General features: G+C 35.0%; 2 protein-coding genes across 2 annotated transcripts; both read left to right on the forward strand.

The window, feature by feature from the left end:
* Window positions 1-14,545: 14,545 nt before the first annotated feature.
* Window positions 14,546-15,609, forward strand: LOC104731349 (peptide methionine sulfoxide reductase B8). Its single transcript, XM_010450692.2, has 3 exons — window positions 14,546-14,761; window positions 14,854-15,010; window positions 15,249-15,609. Exons 1-3 carry the CDS (start codon window positions 14,655-14,657, stop codon window positions 15,408-15,410), a joined length of 426 nt encoding a protein of 141 aa, XP_010448994.1. The 5' UTR covers window positions 14,546-14,654; the 3' UTR covers window positions 15,411-15,609.
* A 1,742-nt stretch (window positions 15,610-17,351) lies between these two features.
* On the forward strand, window positions 17,352-18,422 carry LOC104731348 (peptide methionine sulfoxide reductase B8). Its single transcript, XM_010450691.3, has 3 exons — window positions 17,352-17,747; window positions 17,843-17,999; window positions 18,092-18,422. The coding sequence occupies exons 1-3, from the start codon at window positions 17,659-17,661 to the stop codon at window positions 18,251-18,253; spliced, it is 408 nt and encodes a 135-aa protein (XP_010448993.1). The 5' UTR covers window positions 17,352-17,658; the 3' UTR covers window positions 18,254-18,422.
* The last annotated feature ends 2,353 nt before the right edge of the window (window positions 18,423-20,775 follow it).

Here is a 20,775-nt window from a genome sequence, read left to right on the forward strand (position 1 = left end):
GTCTCATCTGTAATCCGTGGCTGGAGCGGGAATGGAGTATTCCAGCCCATCTCTCTTGTTACTCGGTCGCTTGGGGTGGTTGGTTGTGCGACTCAGTAACAAGATGAGGTGGTGTTTGGGGTACAAAGTTTCCGTGAGGCAGGGTTGTGAAGAGGAGTTTCCAAAATTGGAAAGTGTTAAATATGGAAAGTTTTGCGGGAGTCAGAATTTTGTCCATTTTAGCGGTGGGAAGCCTTGGGAGGGGCTTTTGTGCCTTTGTGGCGGACTTTAGAGTCAGAGTGCCTGTGTGTGGCGGTATTGTTAGACATTGTATGGCCTTTGTGGCGGTCTTTTAGCCAATTGTGTGGCCTTTGTGGCGGGCTTTTAGCCAATTGTGTGGCCTTTGTGGCGGGCTTTTAGCCATTTGTTGGCCTTTGTGGCGGGCTGTTTAGCCAGAGTGTCTTTGTGACGGTCCTTCGGGACAGATGGTCTTTGTGACGGTCCTTCGGGACAGATGGTCTTTGTGACGGTCTTTCGGGACAGATGGTCTTTGTGACGGTCCTTCGGGACAGACGGTCTTTGTGACGGTCCTTTGGGGACGAGTGGCCTTGGTGGCGGTCCTTTTTAGGACATTTTGTTTGGCCTTGGTGGCGGTCCTCGTGAGGACATTTTTGTTGTCCTTTGTGGCGGCCCTTGTGGCGTATATATGATCCTTGTGCGGTCATGGGGTATCCCGGTGTGGGGATATTTGGTTGGTAAGACATTGAGATGTTTTACGCGAGCCACGGGAAGGAACCTGGATAGGGATAGGACTCAGACGTGTTCAGAATTGTTTGCTCGCGACTCTTGGGGGACTTAGGTTCTCCTAGTACTGCCATTTTCAGAGACTTTGTGGCTCGGGAGTATGGTTGGTATATCGACTCCGGATGACGATCCGGGGGCGCGCTGTAGGGTGGCAACCCGAGAGACGAGTTTGGATTTTTCCTTATATCATTTGGCATGCAGACTTAGGTCTGATGAGGAGCCAATAAAAACTCAAGGTTTAGGCCTATGAGTAAAGGGAAGTCCAAAAAGTCAAGAGCAAATGACGCCTGGAGCGTGAGTCTATCGCCTAGAGGTGACCTTCTGTATATCGGTCGGAGAAGTGCGGGCCGTGGAGACGGTTGCACGGGAGTCCTTGGCTGATGGTTGTTCGAGATTCAAGGACGAATCTAGATTGGTGGGGGAGAATTGTAACACCCGCAAACCAATTTTTGGTATTTTGGTAAGGGTGTCGATCGACACCACAGGGGGAGTGTCGATCGACACCAGTTGTGGCCGGTTTGGTCGGTTCAATTTTAATTGTCTGGTTTGCGTGGTTGGTTTAGGGAATGACCAAATCGAGTTTTTAGAGGTAGAAAACGACCTAGGGTCGTGTTATTTGGAGTTAGTCGCCGTTTTTGATAGAAAAACAAAAGAGAGAGTGTTCTTGAGCTTTTGGGAAGAGATTGAGAGATTCCTTGCTGTTCTTGGGAGATCTAAGGCTGGGGAGGTGTTAGAAGCTTGCTAGGAGTGAGGGAATTCGTTCTTGCTGGTCAGAATCTTCTTGGAAGAGGTGAGTGCATGACCATGGCTTATCTAAGCTAAGATCTCTAGATTCTATGTGATTTGGTGCTTATGTGGTTGTTTCTTTGAGTTCTCTATGATATTTCGTTGCTGTCTGGGCTGGGTTTGGCTTCTGGGAGTGCAAGGAGCGGATTGGAGAAGCTTGGAGGCGAGATTCGGAGTTTCTGATCGAGGGAAATCGCTGCTCGGCATCGGTGGCGGTCGACACCAGTTGGGGTGTCGGTCGACACCAACGCGAGGACGGCTCGGGACTTTAGCGAGTGTCGAACGATGCCATGTGGAGGTGTCGGTCGACGCAAACCAGGGTTTTCGGGAATGTCGGGCAGGGTGTCGGTCGACACCAGTTTGGTGTCGGTCGACACCAGATAGTCAGTGTCGATCGACACCATCTGGTGTCGGTCGACACCCCTTGTTCAGTTACGATGGACGTTGCATGCTATGTATATTGCCTGGTTTGTTTTATTGATTGTTGTTTGTGGCATGTAGAGATCTTATTGCTTGTGTGTATAGCCCAGTAGATGGGAGGATTGCCTCACTGAGTGTTTATCAAATACTCATGCATCTCAATTTGTGTTTGTGGTGCAGGTAAAGGCAAAGTGTGATCGTGGAATCAAAGGCAATGAAGAGGAGGATGTTCTAGGGACTTGATTGTATGGTTATCTGGCATGGTTAGGTTGCTAGAATTGAGTCTTAGAGCATTGTTAGGATTGCTGGTTGTTTGATTTATGCTGCTTGGGATTAATGCTGGATATTACTTATTTGGTTATTGGTGATTGTTTTATTGGATATTTATTGGTATGTGGTTCCGCTGTTGGATTGTGAATGTGGTTAGGTGGCTAGTGGATATGGGACCACTAGTTGTAGCTATTTAATTATATTATTATTTATTATTTATTTATTAAAAAAAAAAAAAGGTCGGTTGTTTCAATACGGTATTGCAACAGCATATGCACCCACCTGTTTGTCTTTAATTTTGTTAGTGTAGAAACGCCTGCCTAAATCGTAGATAGTCAAGTCCTTCTTCTCCAAATTGATTATCAATGGCATCCAAAGCCTTTCCTTAACCAACATTGGCGCCAATATTTTGTTTGTAGGTACTTCCTTGAAGATTTGACTGATTCCTTCTTCAGGGAACTCATATTCATCTTTGTTGTCAATGAATATGGAGTAATATTCATCAATCTCTCTCAAAAAGATGTTCCCGCCAACGTCAATGCTTTGCTTTTATAGAAGTCCGGATGACTTTCTTCTCTTTTGCTTAATAACTTCACAACTGTATCAACATGCTAAACAACAACAAAAAACGGATTAGAACAAGTCTTGTTGTCAAATAATTCATATAAATAAATTCAGACCCGGTCACACATCATCTTGTAAACCAGTTTAAACACATTGTAAAACTTTGAAAACGCTTAAAAGACATATTTTAATTCCTTTTAAACCTCTTGTAAAAACTTTTAAAAACCCTTTTAAAACTCTTTAAAACCTTTTTAAAACCCCATGAAACGTTAACAACACATTGTAAAACCTTATGATTTGTAATCATACCATTGTTGTTAACGACTTCCCTGGCGTCTCTAGTGTTGTGAACCACCTAGCATAAACTTTTTTACCCAGAATTGTTAGTTGCCTACATCCAAAAATAAACAGAAAAACCATGAATACTTACGAAACCATGAATACATCTTTTAAAAGACTAATTGAACTTTTACTTTTGTTGCTAGAAACTAAAACATACTTTGTTTTCCTTGAATTCTTCCAGTCATTAAATACTTCTAACCGGGTCTTATCAACTTTGGAAAAAGGATAAAGTATTGGGTCCTTCTTCTTCTCGGCCGTGTAAGGCGGCTGAGTGTGAATAGAAGGAATTGTATTTCGTTCACTTTTTCTTTGCACACCACCAACATCATCAGATTTACTCTTCTTTTTCTGTGGCTTTACAAAACAAAATTTTTTTGTACTTTATATCGATACACTGGAAAACAATTTAAATATCTCATAGAAATTATTAAGTTAGATACATACCCCTTCTCTAGCTTGAATATCAGCATCGGGATTGTCACTTGGTTTACGCTTCTTCCTCTGTAGTGCCTCAAGAAAATCACAATTTTTTGTAAACATTAATAAAATGTAAAACATTATACAACTAGATACTAACCTCTTTTCTGTTTGTAACATCATCATCACCATCATTGCTTTGCTTAGACTTTCTCTGCAGTTCATCATTGCTTGGTTTACTTGATGAAATCTTTTAAAATACTCATAACAACTATATAAAAAATTAATGATTTACTTGTTTTCTCTCTCTCAAAACTCTCTTCTTACTGCTTACTCCCTTCTCTTTACCCATGCTTTTATCTTTTCCACTATCCTCATCTTCTTCAGAAAGAAGATCAAATTTTGGTGTAGAAGGGCGTGGAGAAGGAGATTTATCCTTCAAAGATGATAACAATTGTGGTTTACAACAGGCTTTTAAAAGGGTATTTGAGAAACTGATATGCTCAAATTTAACCCTGAGCTACTCTCTCAAATTAAGAGATCACTGTAATACTTAGGGGTCGAATTCCACTAGGACTCAAGACTACACAATAAATTATAGAGTTTTATAATTAAGCTAAACAGATTAATTTGAATTAAAATAAAATCAATGCAAAATATTAAATAAAACTGTTGTAAATTCAGAAGATCAAAAAGCTAGGCCTAGGGAATTTCTCAGGAAATTATGAAATATTAAATCAATCAATAAATTAGGATTCAAACAATTAAGAATAGATAGAGAACTCTAAACACTTTTGTAAATTAAATCAGTTCTCACTGCAAATAATATCTAAATTTAAAACCAGAAAATTCAAATCTCTTTGCAAAATTTTCTAGGTAATAAATCAGCTTTAAGAACATGTTTAGATTGTTCACAAAATTATTAAATCAAATCTCTTTGCAAGAAATAATTTTGCTCATCAAAAGGTCTTATCAGGAAAATCAATTATATTCTCATATCAATTTATTTTCCTAAGATAACAATTCTAGGTGATCAATCAAGAATTATTGTGAAGAACAACCAAGGATGAAGATCATAAAAGATTAAGAACCCTAAAAATCACAAATCTAATAAATCATAAAAACCCTATGAAAAACCCTAAATCTAACAAGCAAACTACTCAGACATAATCAATGAAGAACAAGACATGATTCTGAATAATAAGCATAGAGATTAAAAGAGTAAAGGAGTTTAGAAATTCTTCTCTACAAAGCAGATCTCTCTCCAATAGCTCTCAAAAATCTCTCAGGGTTGCAGGAAAAAATAAAACTTGATAGAAAAAGACTTAAGGGTTTGGAAAACCTAAAAACACTATATATATGTCCTAAAACACGTCAGGGACTAGTCTTGCAATTTTGGAAAACTTTGGGCAACTTTGTAAAACTTCCAAATTTGGCTTCTCTCGTAGGCAAACAAGGGTGTCGATCGATGCTAAGGCAGTGTCGATCGACACCATCTCCTCTGATCGATTCCAAGTTGATTTCTTCCGGATTATTGCTCCAAACTGATCCAAATTGCTCCACTTTGCTCCATCCATGCTAAAAACCTGTAAAGACTCAAAAAAAATCTAGAAACAAATGAAAAGACACTAAAAGACTCCTTATATCATGGTTAAAAACCACAAAAACCATGATATATCAACTCCCCCAGACTTAGCCTTTGCTTGCCCTCAAGCAAAATATAAGCTTTAGACATGTGAAAGAGGTTTGAAAACAGGGAACTCAACTGCATGATGATTCTTTATTCACACTCTTCCTTTACCTGACTCAAGAACTTACTTCTTATACTCAACCATGATAAGCATCAACATTCCATACTCAAATCCCACAATCCTTTGGAATCTCTGAAATCTCCATTGTCATCTCATTATATAAATTAAAGCAAGTACATGTGAGTTCTTACCTTGGGTGTATCAAACAGTGGCATATGGACTCTCTTCAGGCCAAGACATTCTTCTTACATCTCCTTTCCTCTCCCTTTTCTCACTTCAAAATTTTTTTCTTTTCTCTCTTTTTCTTTTTTTTCAAAGGTGTAAGCGAATATCGGGGTCATCGGTAATTTACCTACCCCTCGCTTCCAAGCTTTGTGTGATCATTTGACTCAAGAGTAGAATAATGAGGTCACTGGTAATTTACCTACCTCTCTAAACAGATCAAAATCATCTCATCTTTTATTCTTTTTTTTTAAAAAGCACTGAAGGGAAGAGAGAGAGAGGAGACATACTTTGAAAAATTGCACTGTCTTGTATGGCCTGAAGAAGAAGTCTAGTCCACTGATTTCCAACTCCAAAGTAAGAGATTAAGTCCGGTTAAAATCCTGATAAAAGTTGAGACAACGTTAGATCAATCAGATATCCATTGAATAAGGGCTTTCAGGATTGTTGATAAGGCTCATAGTCTTTCTAAGCTTCAGTTCTGAGATCAAGCATAAACAAATAATCATTAGAGTGTTAGCCAAATAAGAGAAATCATTAATCAAGATCATAATTCCCAAAGACAAAAAGAAAATTTTTTGAAAAATTTGACTCAAACTTTATGGTTTTGACTGACACAACTGAAACTCAAAAACAAAAAATATAGTTAGTAACTAACCTCCCCCAGACTTAAACAACACTGTCCCCAGTGTTATCAAGTAAGAGGAAAGCAAAAATAAAAATAAAATAAATAAAAATCAAAATCAAAAGAAAAAGAAAAACCTAACAGTGGGATGTCTCCCACTAAGTGCTTGTTTTCAGTCATTAGCTTGACTGTGCTGAAGCTCAGGCATCCGGAGGAGCAGAACATGGCATTGAAGTCCTCTTCATCCAAGGTGGTGTATAAGCTTTAGGTGCATGAGGCTTGCCAAGTATGCGAGGAACAGGACCAAGGCGGGATTTAGGGATGGAAGAGTTTATTTTCATTCCTGCAAAATCATCAACAGAAGAAACAAACGCTCTACGATAATCTCGTGGCTTGGTTAACTGTAAAACAGTCTTTGTACCTATGAAATTCTTGTTAATGATTTGAGGATGATTAGGTGCAGAAGATGTGTACCTTTGCCTTACCTGAGGACTCTGGAGTGTGGAGTGAGAAGTTTTCTGTTTAGGAGCAGGTTTCCGGCTTGGAACATCAGTCTTGGAGCTGTTCTGTCTCGGTCGTGGAGGGATGTCGATCGACACAGTGGTAGTGTCGATCGACACTGAGCCTGTTGCTCGCGTAACAGAGACTTTTTCAACAGAAAAAGTCTGTCCATCAATAGTAGGAGCTCTCCTCAGCTTATCCATCTCAAAGTTTATACTCAAACCATCCACATTCAGTTCTATGTGTCCCTTCTGCACATTAATGACTGCACCAGCTGTAGCCAAGAAAGATCTTCCTAAGATGAGAGGATCTTTAGGCTCTGTATCATACTTCAGCACCACAAAGTCAGTGGGAATCAGAAGTTGCCAACCTTAACTGGAATATCCTCTAAAACACCTTCAGGAATTCTTCGGGATCGATCAGCCAAGATAAGAGAAATCTGAGTTGGCTTGAATTCTGTCATCCCAAGTCTCACAGCAACAGAATGTGGCATCAAGTTGATGCTAGAGCCAAGGTCACAAAGTGAGTGAACAAACCTTCCTGTGAAGATAGAGCAATCAAGTACAAAGCTTCCAGGATCTGGTAACTTCTCCGCAGTCTTACATTGAATGATTGCACTCACTTCCTTAGAGACAACCATCTCCTGCTTTCTCTCATTCTTTCTCTGAACAGGCTGGTTCAACAGAATTGCACTAACATCCTTAGTTAGCAAGGCTCCTTCTCCATGGCTCAAGCCATTGGATACCATTCTCTTGACATAGCGTTTTAGTGGTGGTGAAAGCTTTACTGCATCAATCAATGGCATCTCAATCATCACCTTGTCCATCATTGCCTTGCATTTAGCTTCCTCAAGCTCCTGCTTAGACCTCCTAGGTTTAGGAAAAGGCACCTTAGGCTTGTAGACCTTGCAACAACAGCTGGAACCTGAGATTTTGTGTTTTCCGATTCTATCTGAGAAGGGTGTCGACCGACACCCAGGTGGTGTCGATCGACACCATCATCTGAACCCGAGAATTTGGTCGATTTCTCTTCCTGTTCTGCAGAAGCAATTTCAACAGCATCTTCATCCCTCACAGATATGGCATTACAAGCATGTTTGGGGTTTGACTCAGTTCTTCCAGAGAGAAAACCCTCTTGTCGTTTGACAGACCCAGCAGTCTGAATAACCTGATTCTTCAACTTCTTGACATGAATGTTCAATGCTTCAATCTTTCCATTCAGCTCAGTGTAGACATTGTCAATCTTCCAATTGAATATCACTGTCAATTGCTCCTGTCCTTGCAAAAGCTGCTCAAGCATGGCCTCCATTCTACTCTCAGAAGAATTCTTAGGAGGTGGAGACTGATAGGATGAGTTCCCATAGGTCCTTGTATAGCCATTGTTCTGTTGCTGCTTCTGGTCACCATGGTAAGGTTTGTTACCTTGCTGATTACCAAATCTCTGTCCCTGATACCCAGCTCCATACACATAGTTGACATTCTCTTCTGTATTCTCTGGCTCTGGCTCAAATGTCTCAACTTCAGCAGCAAATTGGACTGACTTCTTTCCCACAAGAAGATTATGCACTGAATCCAGCTTAGCATTAACAGAAGCTAGCTGGTTTGAATCAAACTCTCCATGCAGTCTCTTTCTTTCAGCATTAGCTCTTTTAGTGCTATTGCTAGAAGCCAAATTCTCAATCAAAACTTCAGCATCTTCTGGAAATTTTGTCTTGAAGTTCCCATGACTTGCAGCATCCAAAGCTAAGAGCAAGTTTATTGGGGGGTTCATATAAGGGGAGTTCTTAATTTTTTTATGAATTAATTGTGTACTGTTTGGAATATAAGAACTCATGATCTCTTAGATAAAATTTTATCTTTTATTGGTAGGTTCTAATTTTGGGTTTCTTATTTTTGAAAATATTGTTTTTTTGAAATTTAAAATTTTTAAATATAATAGAAGTGGTATAAATGTGTAAACATTTAAGATTTTATAAAAATAGAAAATATTGCATTTAATTAATTTTTAAACATACAAAACATAATAAAAACATTAATACATATTACAATAAATAGAAGTGCAATTCATAAATGGGGAAAATGATTAATTCCTAGATTGTGTGTTCAAAGAACTTCTCTCTGTTTCTTTGTCTGAGGTTTCTTTCTTAAGTGTTAAAATGGCTCAAGTGTATTAATCACTCTTCAATCAAATCAAAAACAAATAAACAACATACAATTATCAATTATCAATGAACAACATACAATTATCAACATACATTCGATTTCTTATCTTTTTCTTTTTCTTTTTCTTATCTTTCTCACATCCGTTTACATTATGTATGATCCACAAGAAACCCAATTACATTAACCCTGACATTTATACCTAAATTCAGCACACGAGAATATACAAAGCGTAGTTCTTTTTACTTCTTCTTCTCAACAGAGAAGAGAAATGCAGCATGTATCAGGTCATAGGTTCTTGGGTACGTGTCAAATGGCTCACACCTAGAGAAAGCAAGTGCATATAAAAGCTTTAGATGTTATCTTATTTTAAGTTATGTGGGATTAGAAGCAAAAGAGCAGATGGTTATATATCGATTAATTTTTACCAGTCATGCATAGTTCCAACAAGCCCACGGTCATAAATAACTAGCAAGGTGTTGAATCCACTAACAGGAACAATGTTCATTACCCAACAGTCAAGCCCGAGATCGTTTAATGCTGCCGCAAACCTACCAAAAATCAAGATAAGCATTGTGATAAAAGTTTTGAGGGACATCAGTTCTCACTTGAACAACATGCCATATATTTATATAGAGGAATCAAAGAAAAGGAACAAAGGATCTGGGTGAAATGCAAAACACACAACAAGCTCAACGCAAGAAATAAGCCTTCCATTTCAGGTTCCTAATACGAAACTTACATCGACTAAGATCATCAGTTCACAAACTGAGGAGCATGTTCAATTAGGATGCAAGCTACTTAGGCAAGGGATTCACTAATGTCCAATTAGGATGCAAGCTACGTATTCACCTATTTATATAGAGGAATCAAGGAAAACAGAAGAGTCTAGGGTGAAATGCAAACCTTAAAGCCGGTCAGGTCAGGTACTACATAGTTTGGCAATTTATCTGGCTGCACACCATATCCTCCTGCAAACCATGACACAAAATGTTATAGAAACGGTGCAAAAGATAGTCCAGAAACAAATCTAAATATTTCATATTATACATCTACAAACTATGATGACCAATTTTGATATGCTCAAATTTTGATATGCTCAAATTTAACCCTGAGCTACTCTCTCAAATTAAGAGATCACTGTAATACTTAGGGGTCGAATTCCACTAGGACTCAAGACTACACAATAAATTATAGAGTTTTATAATTAAGCTAAACAGATTAATTTGAATTAAAATAAAATCAATGCAAAATATTAAATAAAACTGTTGTAAATTCAGAAGATCAAAAAGCTAGGCCTAGGGAATTTCTCAGGAAATTATGAAATATTAAATCAATCAATAAATTAGGATTCAAACAATTAAGAATAGATAGAGAACTCTAAACACTTTTGTAAATTAAATCAGTTCTCACTGCAAATAATATCTAAATTTAAAACCAGAAAATTCAAATCTCTTTGCAAAATTCTAGGTAATAAATCAGCTTTAAGAACATGTTTAGATTGTTCACAAAATTATTAAATCAAATCTCTTTGCAAGAAATAATTTTGCTCATCAAAAGGTCTTATCAGGAAAATCAATTATATTCTCATATCAATTTATTTTCCTAAGATAACAATTCTAGGTGATCAATCAAGAATTATTGTGAAGAACAACCAAGGATGAAGATCATAAAAGATTAAGAACCCTAAAAATCACAAATCTAATAAATCATAAAAACCCTATGAAAAACCCTAAATCTAACAAGCAAACTACTCAGATATAATCAATGAAGAACAAGACATGATTCTGAATAATAAGCATAGAGATTAAAAGAGTAAAGGAGTTTAGAAATTCTTCTCTACAAAGCAGATCTCTCTCCAATAGCTCTCAAAAATCTCTCAGGGTTGCAGGAAAAAATAAAACTTGATAGAAAAAGACTTAAGGGTTTGGAAAACCTAAAAACACTATATATATGTCCTAAAACACGTCAGGGACTAGTCTTGCAATTTTGGAAAACTTTGGGCAACTTTGTAAAACTTCCAAATTTGGCTTCTCTCGTAGGCAAACAAGGGTGTCGATCGATGCTAAGGCAGTGTCGATCGACACCATCTCCTCTGATCGATTCCAAGTTAATTTCTTCCGGATTATTGCTCCAAACTGATCCAAATTGCTCCACTTTGCTCCATCCATGCTAAAAACCTGTAAAGACTCAAAAACAATCTAGAAACAAACGAAAAGACACTAAAAGACTCCTTATATCATGGTTAAAAACCACAAAAACCATGATATATCAGAAACTTATAAAAATACTAAATAAATGTACCTTTGGTGTTTCTTCAAAGTAATTACCATAATCACCACCAGTTTTTTGGGTGTTTTCATCATCTCCAGCGTAGCTCCAATCTTGTGTGTTTGACGGACGGACAGAATCTACAGACTGGCTTTCTACGAAATCTTCTCTAGCAATATCTCCATCAACATTTTGTTTGCCAGCCTGCAACAAAACAAAAGAACATATAACAACATCATTTTAAAGGTTTTACAATCTGTTTTAAAAGGGGTTTAAAAGGTTTAAGTCATTATGGTTATCCATTAATCAGTGTTATGATGTAAATCCGTTAAAAACACTTTTAAAACAGAAAACTTTGATGTGGGACTTTTAAAACTTTTAAAATAGATACTGACCTCTTCATTTATAACCTCTTTATTTCTATTATGTCCATCTTCATCTTCGTGAGACTGCAAAGGGAAAAGAAAAAAAGGAGCTCAGTTTAAAGAGTTTAGTGTCCAATATATGCGAAAAGGTGCGATCTTAGAATCTTAATCCTTTATCCTTATCTTTCTCTGATGTGGTTTTGACAGCTTCTTCAATGGCTTCTAGTCTTTTATTGAAGTCTTCTAACATAAAGAGGATTATGTCAAGTTTTTCAGAATCTGACAAATTTTTCTCCATTTTCTCATGTTTCTCAAAGACTGGCAATTTTTCCCCCATTTTGTCACCTAACTCTCCCATAGCATAGTAAATATCAACTAATCTAGAAGACCATTCTTCTTTCTTCAACCTATAGCCTTTCATAACCAAGCTAATAACTTCTTCAAAATCATTGTCATCTTTATCAACCAAATGCTTATATTCTTGTGGATCTCCAATTATTGTTTTGACTTCAACATACAAAAATAATCAAAATCCATCAGAACAAAACTCATCAAATAAGATAACCAATGAATAATCAAAACTACACTTTTAATATAATTCAAAACTTACACAAGTTGTTGTCTTAATAGCATCAACAATATCATCAAACCTTGCATATCGACTTGAGTGCCAGTTGAGAATCAGTGGATAGAATGTTCTGGAAAAATTACATCTTCTCCCAAATGTATCACCAAAAATTGGAACAGCACTCAAGGCACATATATATAATGCCAAGGAAAATCCCTTGACACTATACTGACCTTTTGACCAAGAATATTTATCGAATTTCTGAATGCATGTGGCGAGAATGTTATACACTTCCTTGTCCCATGGTTGGGTTGTATACATCTCGAAATCTGATGCATGCTTTAAGCCTAGACAGAAGTATCTTCTCTAATGAATATGGTGTCATCAAAATACCTTCTGTTAATACTACTGCAGCGAGGCATTCCTTTTCTTTGACATCCAAAGGTTCTTCACCCTCTTCTGGTTCATTAAATAGTCGATATTGAAGTTGAGTTAAAGTGTAATCTCCTCTCACCGCCCAAGAATATGGTTCACTAATTGGATATTTGCCGTTATTCCTTGGTTCTCTATGAATAGGTTCGCATTGAATCTCTATGTTTAATAAAACAATGATGTTAGTTTGTTCAAACTTGCCTAAAATAAACTGTTTTAAAAGAGTTTTAAAAGGTTATTTAATTAAAAAATGTTTTAAAACCCTTTTAAAAAGGATTTAAACCTTTTAAAAGGGTTTTAAAACTTCTAAAACAGAAAAACCCCTTTTACAATAATTTTAAAACTATTGTAAAAGGGTTTTAAAAGAGTTTTAAAAGAGTTTAAAAGAGTTTTAAAAGAGTTTTAAAAGGGTTTTAACGGGCTTTTAACAATTTTAAAATTTAAAAGGGTTTTAAAAGGTTTTAAAAGAGTTTTAAAAGGTTTTAAAAGGTTTTAAAAGGTTTTAAACCCTTTTAAAACCCTTTTAAAAAACCATTGAAAGTTTTTTAAAAACCATTGCAAACACTTTATAATTACCTGTTGTAAGGAAGAACTCTCTCATGGAGAACCGAAGAGGTTGCATGTCGACTGTAAACCATAAGTTTCTCCCTCTTGTTTTCAGCCTTCTCAGCATCAAGTAGTGGAATAATTTCCCAGAAAATTTGATGTCTCTGGCCGAAAGATTGATGATAGGCCCAAGAAAGGAAGATTGAAGCTTCGTGAAAAATTCTTTTCCTAATGCATCTTTAACTTTGTCAAGTAGGCTTAAGTCTGAATGTTGACATATGTTTGCTCCAACAATTGGTTCAAAACCCATATCATATATTGGTTCTGGTAGTGCAAGGACTTCAAAATCACTTGATGCCATATGTTAAAGAAAACACACTTAATTAGACTTTTCAACGGATTTACAAGAGATTTAAAAGGGTTTTTTAAAATCAATATCACACGTTATCGATCTGAAGTCGTCTTATCAACACACTTTATCGACATAATTCAACTACGACCGATCTGAAAATTGATATCAAATAGTTTAACAGGGACTTTTTAAAAAGTGTTTTACAAGAGATATCAAAAATCTTAATTTACAAGACTTTACTAATTTCAAATCCATATCAAACACAATTATCGATCTGAATGCGTCAGATCTGAATCTGGATCCATATCAAAGAAACTGAAGGGGCTTTTAAAAACTGTTTTACGAGAACATAAATCCAAAAGAGTTTACATATTCCAAATCGATATCAAAGAAATTTAAAAGCTCTAAATTTAAAAAGCGATAGTCCAAATTGATAGCGATAGTCGAAATTAATAAACCCAGAAAGAAAAAAAGTAAAAAAGAACATGCCTGCGATAGAACCGGAATCGATGTCGGGAATTACGTGTACAAGAGATGAAAGCACAGAACTGCCGCGAAGAAGGATCGAAAATCGCCGATGAACGACGTGAAGAAGGATCGAGAATCGTCGATTGAGGAAGAAGGAGAAAATGACGGCGAAGTGAAAAAAATTAGATTTCTTTTATTAAAAGTAAAATTGTTTTTTTCACTAAAAAAAGGATATCCTTACAAAAGCATTTTTAAAAAATAAATGGAAAAAGGAACATTTTTGCTTTTCTCCCAAACTTTTTTTTAATCATCGAGAGAAGAAAATAGTAACGAAGTTGTCGTAAGCTATGATGAACACAAACTAAATAATGTTTTTAACTATTTTTTTTTAATCTGTTCAACGAAAGACTTTGACATTTCTACGAGCCATAAGTTTATTTATGTTATGACATTTCAACGACCCAAAATTTTATAAGACAATAAACGTGACCAACAAAAAGAATAAAACTAAAAAATGTATTCGCATGATCGCATCAGCACTACCTCCCCTACCCACTTTCGTTGCTGTTTTTTTAAATCTATTGCTTTATTCACACATAATAATTATTATTTATTTAGAATAGTTCCTTTAATTTGGACGATTCTCCTGAGCTCTTTCGTTTGTCTATGCCTATTTATACCTCCAATCATCATAAATGTTAGTATATCACAATTAAAACAAATCTTTTGGACAAAACTTCGAACAAAAGCTATAACCACTCCCTCTTTGATATCTCTCCCACATCATTACATAAGCAAATCCAATTCCTGTCATGGCAGCAGAAGTTCCAACAACTGGTTCTGTCCAGAAACAAGACGAGGAATGGCGTGCGGTTCTGTCTCCTGAGCAGTTTAGGGTTCTCAGATTAAGAGGCACTGAGTAAGTCCTCTAGCTAGGTCTTTTAATTGTCAGTTTACTTGCGTAGTACGTAAGTAGTTACTTTAACATGTTGTAATGATTTTGTAATTTAGTAAACGAGGCAAAGGAGAGTTTGTGAAAAAGTTTGACGAAGGGACTTATAGTTGTGCTGGTTGTGGAACTGCTCTTTACAAATCAACCACTAAGTTCGACTCCGGTTGCGGCTGGCCGGCGTTCTTCGACGCCATCCCCGGTGCTATTAAACAAACTGTAATTAAAAATTGACTCTTCTCTATATTTTTTTTTGGGTGATTTACATTTTTTTATATATTAAAACATTAATGAAGTGGAAAAAGATATAATATAGACATTTATAGCCAATCGGCAGACCATTTAAAAGATTAATTATAATTAAATTAACTTTGATGTTTGTTTTTTGTTTTTTTTTTGTTTATAATTAAATTAACTTTGTTTCTTTTTTTTTGGTTTTGTTAATGTATACATATAGCCAGAAGGCCTAAATGGAAGAAGAATGGAGATAACATGTGCAGTTTGTGATGGACATCTTGGCCATGTTTTCAAAGGAGAAGGCTACGATACTCCTACCAACGAGCGTCACTGCGTTAACAGTGTCTCTCTCAAATTCGCATCTGCTGATTCCTCCCAATAATTATAATCATTCATCGAACCAGATTATCTCATGAAATCAAAAGAATCAATCCATGACCATGAGACGCTTGCTAGTTTACATTCCTACTCGTGTGATATTATCATAAATTTTCCTACTAGTTTACGCTATATAATGATAATAAACTCTGTTTCCTACAAAAAAAAATTAGAAAATAAAAAAAACTCTCTTTTTTGTTCTTTTCTGCCAACTCCAAGCCAACATATTACACGGTTACACCATCCTTTAATTTACTTAAGAATCTGTGACAATAGACATACTAAGAAATCTAACACGAATTAAGCTGTGATGATAGAAGAGGCTGTCAGATTTCATTATAATCGATTTTGGGAGTTCTTTTTTTTTTCCCTCATTTCGCTTTCTCGTGACACATAGATACAAATTATACAATGAGGTTTATATATAAGGATACACTTTATGACAAATGAGCATATAACTACACAGTCCAAAATATGAAATGGGTTTCTCTCAGACATGTTTTATAATCCAAAGTTCGATCAATGTATTTCACGCCAGAACAGGAGACGAAAATTAGGCTCCATAAGTTAACAGTTGGCAAGCTTTGTTTTTAGTGATTATAGATAACTATTAACAATTATTGTCACAATCTCAATGTAATAGATATTGAATCATTGGTCTTCAAATTAATCATTTTTTTTTTGTCAACTTGTCATTTGTTTACTCTATTAATCCAAAATACAACGTTTAATCCAAATATAAATAAGAGATATAATTAAAATAATCCACCACCTTCTCTTAAAAAACACTCACTTAAAGTTAAGACAAACGCTATAACCACTTGGACGTAGTTACTGTTGCATTCTAATGGAACATAACCCCACAACTATTATAGAAAAACAATATTAATTATTCAGAAAAAGTTGAAAGTATCATTAACAAAATATCGATATTACTTATTATATACTTATATGAGTTTTTCTTTGACCCAAATCCAAAATTTCCCACACCAAACTCATGTCTTATCTAAATTCATTGATATAATTCTCTCCATGATATAATTGTGAAACTTCACATAAATGGTCAAATGGCCTTCATTCGATGACTTTTATAATTCTAGTTTAGTTCAATTTATGGATCTCCAATTTAAACATGATATTTTCTTGGATTCAGGAAAAATAGGAATATCATAATACATATTATTTTATCTAATTAATCGACTTTTAGATATTTTCTCATTTTAACATGTTTTTGCGAGTTTGAAGTTAGGTGATGCTACTATTGGTCTTGGTAGAAATCGATACTTCTATGTTTATTTGTAGTTCTTTTGTAACATGTAAGAATGAAACAAGAGTTATAAATTGATGCTAGTGAAGAACACAAAAGTGTTTAGAAAGAATTATTACTGATTATTGTAAAAATAATATTATAACTTGCGTACATTCTTCTTACATAGAGAGAGCTGATCAATCTAAATTTCCTAAACTAGAAGAACAAACATAAATATTAACATTTATCAATAATCTTTTAATTTTTTTTTTAATATCATATCTTTTAGATTTTCAAATTTCAACTTTGTCATCTCAACCATCAATTTAGGTAGATCTCTAAGACTCTAATTATTCATCTTCCAATATAGACTATATTTAGTTACGCTTGCTCAACTTGTTTGAGTCTTACTGTTTATAAATGGTATATTAATCATGGAGAGAAGAAAATAATGTTTTCTCATGACACATAAAATGCTCGTAACTCAAACGTTTAAATCTGTTCAGCAAAAGACTTGGAAGATTCAAAGAACCATAGTTTTATTTGTTTTTGACAGTTTAAACGAGGGGCCATAATTTTAAGAGGAGAAAAATGTGACCAATACCATTAAAAAAATGAAATAAATGTATTAGCATCGTGTTCAAACGATGGTGTAACCGATTCAAAAGGTCATTTTAATGTATTTCAAATGATGGTGTAACCGAGTCAAAAGGTCCACATGCACTACCTCGGTATTTTAAATTTCCCTCTCTATCGCTCTCCTCATTATCATTTTAGATCTAGATCCACTGCGTTGATTAGCTGTAATTACTTAAATTATTATTATTTGTTTCTTATAGTATCTTTGGACGATTCTCCTGTCTCTCTGAGATATACTATTCTTGTCTAGGCCTATTTATACCCCAACCCATTTCCATGTTGAATCACAATCACTCAAAAGCTAATCACTTCCTCTTTAATTAATCTCTCAAGCATCATTACATAAGCAAATCCTATTCCCATCATGGCAGCAGCACTTCCAGCAAATGACGACGAGTGGCGTGCGATCCTGTCTCCTGACCAGTTTAAGGTTCTCAGAGAAAGAGCCACAGAGTAAGCCCTCTAGCTAGGTATCTTAATATTCGGTTCAATTACTTGCATTGTAAGTTGTTACCTTAACATGTTGTAATGGTTTTTTGTGATTTTAGTAAAAGAGGCAAAGGAGAGTTTGTGAAAAAGTTTGACGAAGGAACTTATAGTTGTGCTGGTTGTGGATCTGCTATTTACAAATCCACCACTAAGTTCGACTCCGGTTGTGGCTGGCCGGCGTTCTTTGATGCTATCCCCGGTGCTATTAAACAAACTGTAATTATTTGACTCTTCTCTATAGTTTAATTATTTGAATCCATATATATAAATATTATAATCTAAAATAATGGTTATGTTAATGTATATAGCCAGAAGGCATGGGTGGAAGAAGAATGGAGATAACATGTGCAGTATGTGATGGACATCTTGGCCATTGTTTCAAAGGCGAAGGCTACTCTACTCCTACCGACCAACGTCACTGCGTTAACAGTGTCGCTCTCAAATTCGCTGGTGCTGATTCCTCCAAATAATCATTCATCGGACCACTTTATCTCAAATAAAAGAATCTATTCTATGATTCGTGAGATGCTACTTTTTTACATTTCTCCTACTCATGTCATATTATAATTAATCTACGTTTAATTTCTAAAATTATAATAAGCTTTGGTAATGAATAAAATTTCTTCTTTTTCGTTCCTATTTGGATGAGTTTATAATTTATTCACAAAAAAAACTATTGTTAATTACATATATATCTTTAGATAAAATGTTATAATTAATAATGAATATAACATGTTAAGTTTCATGATTACTGTAAATCAATTGGTAACAATTTATATTTCACTCATAGTCTTTTTTTCCACTTTAAATCAAAGTTATTTCAACTTGGATTGTGCTACCACTAGTTAGTTTGACGTCGAAATCAATATTCTTATATTTATCTGTAGTTGCATAACATATACTATTATACTGTATATAGTAAGTTTACATTTCAGTTATTTATGAATAATAAATAAGTAGAAATTAAAAGCTATTAAAACATGTAGAAAATCAGGTGGAGTATTTGATTACTCTTTGGAATCTTTTCAAATTCACATATTAAAAATTGATTATAAATGCAATATTTTTTATGATTTATGACTCTAAACTATAAGTATTTGCATCTTTTTAAAGCAATTTTTTTTCTTATAAATTTGAATAACAAGGAACAAAGCGAATATGATTCTAGGTGTAACATTTCTTTTTTTTTTTTTTTTTATCGGTAAATGATTTTCTAGTATTTCTTATTGCATTACACACTTTTAAGTGTTATGTTTTCCAATTGCTTAAAAAATATTATGGACAAAAGTATCCAAATGTACTAAACTATCTTCTTTAATTTCATAATCTAGCAAAATAGATATTAATCACCATTATTTCTAATCTTTAAACATGTATCATTTCACTTCTTTAAAAACAATTAATATCTTTTTCATATGATTGAGACAACTAATCATATATCACCTTACACTTATATTGATGAATGCCATTTTCAGATCTGGATTCATGTAAGTAACATTACTTCATCAAACATATTTTGTGCAACATGTCAAAAGAATAAAATGCTATTTGTCACTTTTCAAAGCATGATATTGAAAATCTTACATTATTACTCCCTCTGTATCACTATACAGTAAAATATCTATAAATTAATAATGTTGGGACCATGAATTCTATTAATTTACAAAAAAAAGGGTAGCCACTAGCTACGTATATGATTGAGAACGATCAATCAATGTAACACTTTGAGCTATAACAAAAGCTCCCATGTTAGCACTTCTTTCTTCTTGAACTAGACTCCACTCCGGGATATGACTTAACGCATCTAAGATTTTAGTGGAATAACTATTTGTTCAATGTACCCTCTATTTTAATATAAAAATTACATACTACATCATTTTTTACTTAAAAAAGCTGTGACAATGATAGAGATAGACAATGAATGATGCTGAAGAATTTGTCATGTCATTTCCTGAAATCTGCAAGGTTTCTGGATTAAGGTTAAAGTAAGAGTATTGCATAACCTACACAAAGCAGAGTTTTTCGTAGGCACCATCAGTGCCCTTTTAAAAAGATAAATGTTTCAAAACATTAGGTGGAAATCAACGAAAATATAGGAAGGGCACATAGTTTATTAATATACGCTTTGTTTAAATTACTTGTGACCTCATTATTCTACTCTTGAGTCAAATGATCACACAAAACTTGGAAGCAAGGGGTAGGTAAATTACCAATGACCTTAATATTCGCTTACACATTTGATTAAGAAAAGAGAAAAAGAAAAAAAATTGGAAGTGAGAAAAGGGAGAAGAAAGGAGATGTAAGAAGAATGTCTTGGCCTGAAGAGAATCCATATGCCACTGATGAATACACCCAAGGTAAGAATTCACCTTATTTGTGCTTTATTATTGACTAATGAGATGGCAATGGTGAGACCAGAGATTCCAGAGGATTGTGGGATTTGAGTAAGGAATGTTGATGCTAATCATGGTTAAGTATAAGTAGTAAGTTCTTGAGTCAGGTAAATGAAGAGTGCGAATAAGAATCATCATGCAGTTGAGTGAGTTCCCTGTTTTCAAACCTCTTTCATATGTCTAAGCTTATGTTTTGCTTGACGGCAAGCAAAGGCTAAGTCTGGGGGAGTTGATATATCATGGTTTTTGTGGGTTTTAACCATGATATAAGGAGTCTTTTGATTTGTTTTCTAGGATGTTTTGAGTCTTCACAGGTTTTCTAGGATTTTGGCATGAAAGGAGCGAAATGGAGCAATTTGGATGATTCTGGAGCATTTAATCCTGGAGGAAATCAATTTGGAGTCTGATTTTATGAAGAGCATCGATCAACACTCTTTAGCATCGATCGACACCAAGTCTAAACCGACGAGAGAGCCAAGTTTTGGAAGTTTTACAATTTTGCCCAAAGTCTTCCATATTTGCAACACAAGTCCCTGACGTGTTTTAGGACATATATATATAGTTTTTAGGTTTTTGCAAACCCTTAAGTTTTATTCTAG

Source organism: Camelina sativa, chromosome 12, assembly GCF_030686135.1.
Source record: "Camelina sativa cultivar CO46 ecotype springtype chromosome 12, ASM3068613v1".
NCBI classification, from domain to species: Eukaryota; Viridiplantae; Streptophyta; class Magnoliopsida; order Brassicales; family Brassicaceae; genus Camelina; species Camelina sativa.

Excerpts from the sequence above, each read along its gene's own strand:
- LOC104731349 (XM_010450692.2), top strand. The coding sequence starts at position 14,655 with ATGGCAGCAGAAGTTCCAACAACTGGTTCTGTCCAGAAACAAGACGAG. Across the intron at positions 14,762-14,853 it reads CTCAGATTAAGAGGCACTGA|TAAACGAGGCAAAGGAGAGT; the intron begins GTAAGTCCTCTA and ends TTTGTAATTTAG. Across the intron at positions 15,011-15,248 it reads CCGGTGCTATTAAACAAACT|CCAGAAGGCCTAAATGGAAG; the intron begins GTAATTAAAAAT and ends GTATACATATAG.
- LOC104731348 (XM_010450691.3), top strand. The coding sequence starts at position 17,659 with ATGGCAGCAGCACTTCCAGCAAATGACGACGAGTGGCGTGCGATCCTG. Across the intron at positions 17,748-17,842 it reads CTCAGAGAAAGAGCCACAGA|TAAAAGAGGCAAAGGAGAGT; the intron begins GTAAGCCCTCTA and ends TTGTGATTTTAG. Across the intron at positions 18,000-18,091 it reads CCGGTGCTATTAAACAAACT|CCAGAAGGCATGGGTGGAAG; the intron begins GTAATTATTTGA and ends TAATGTATATAG.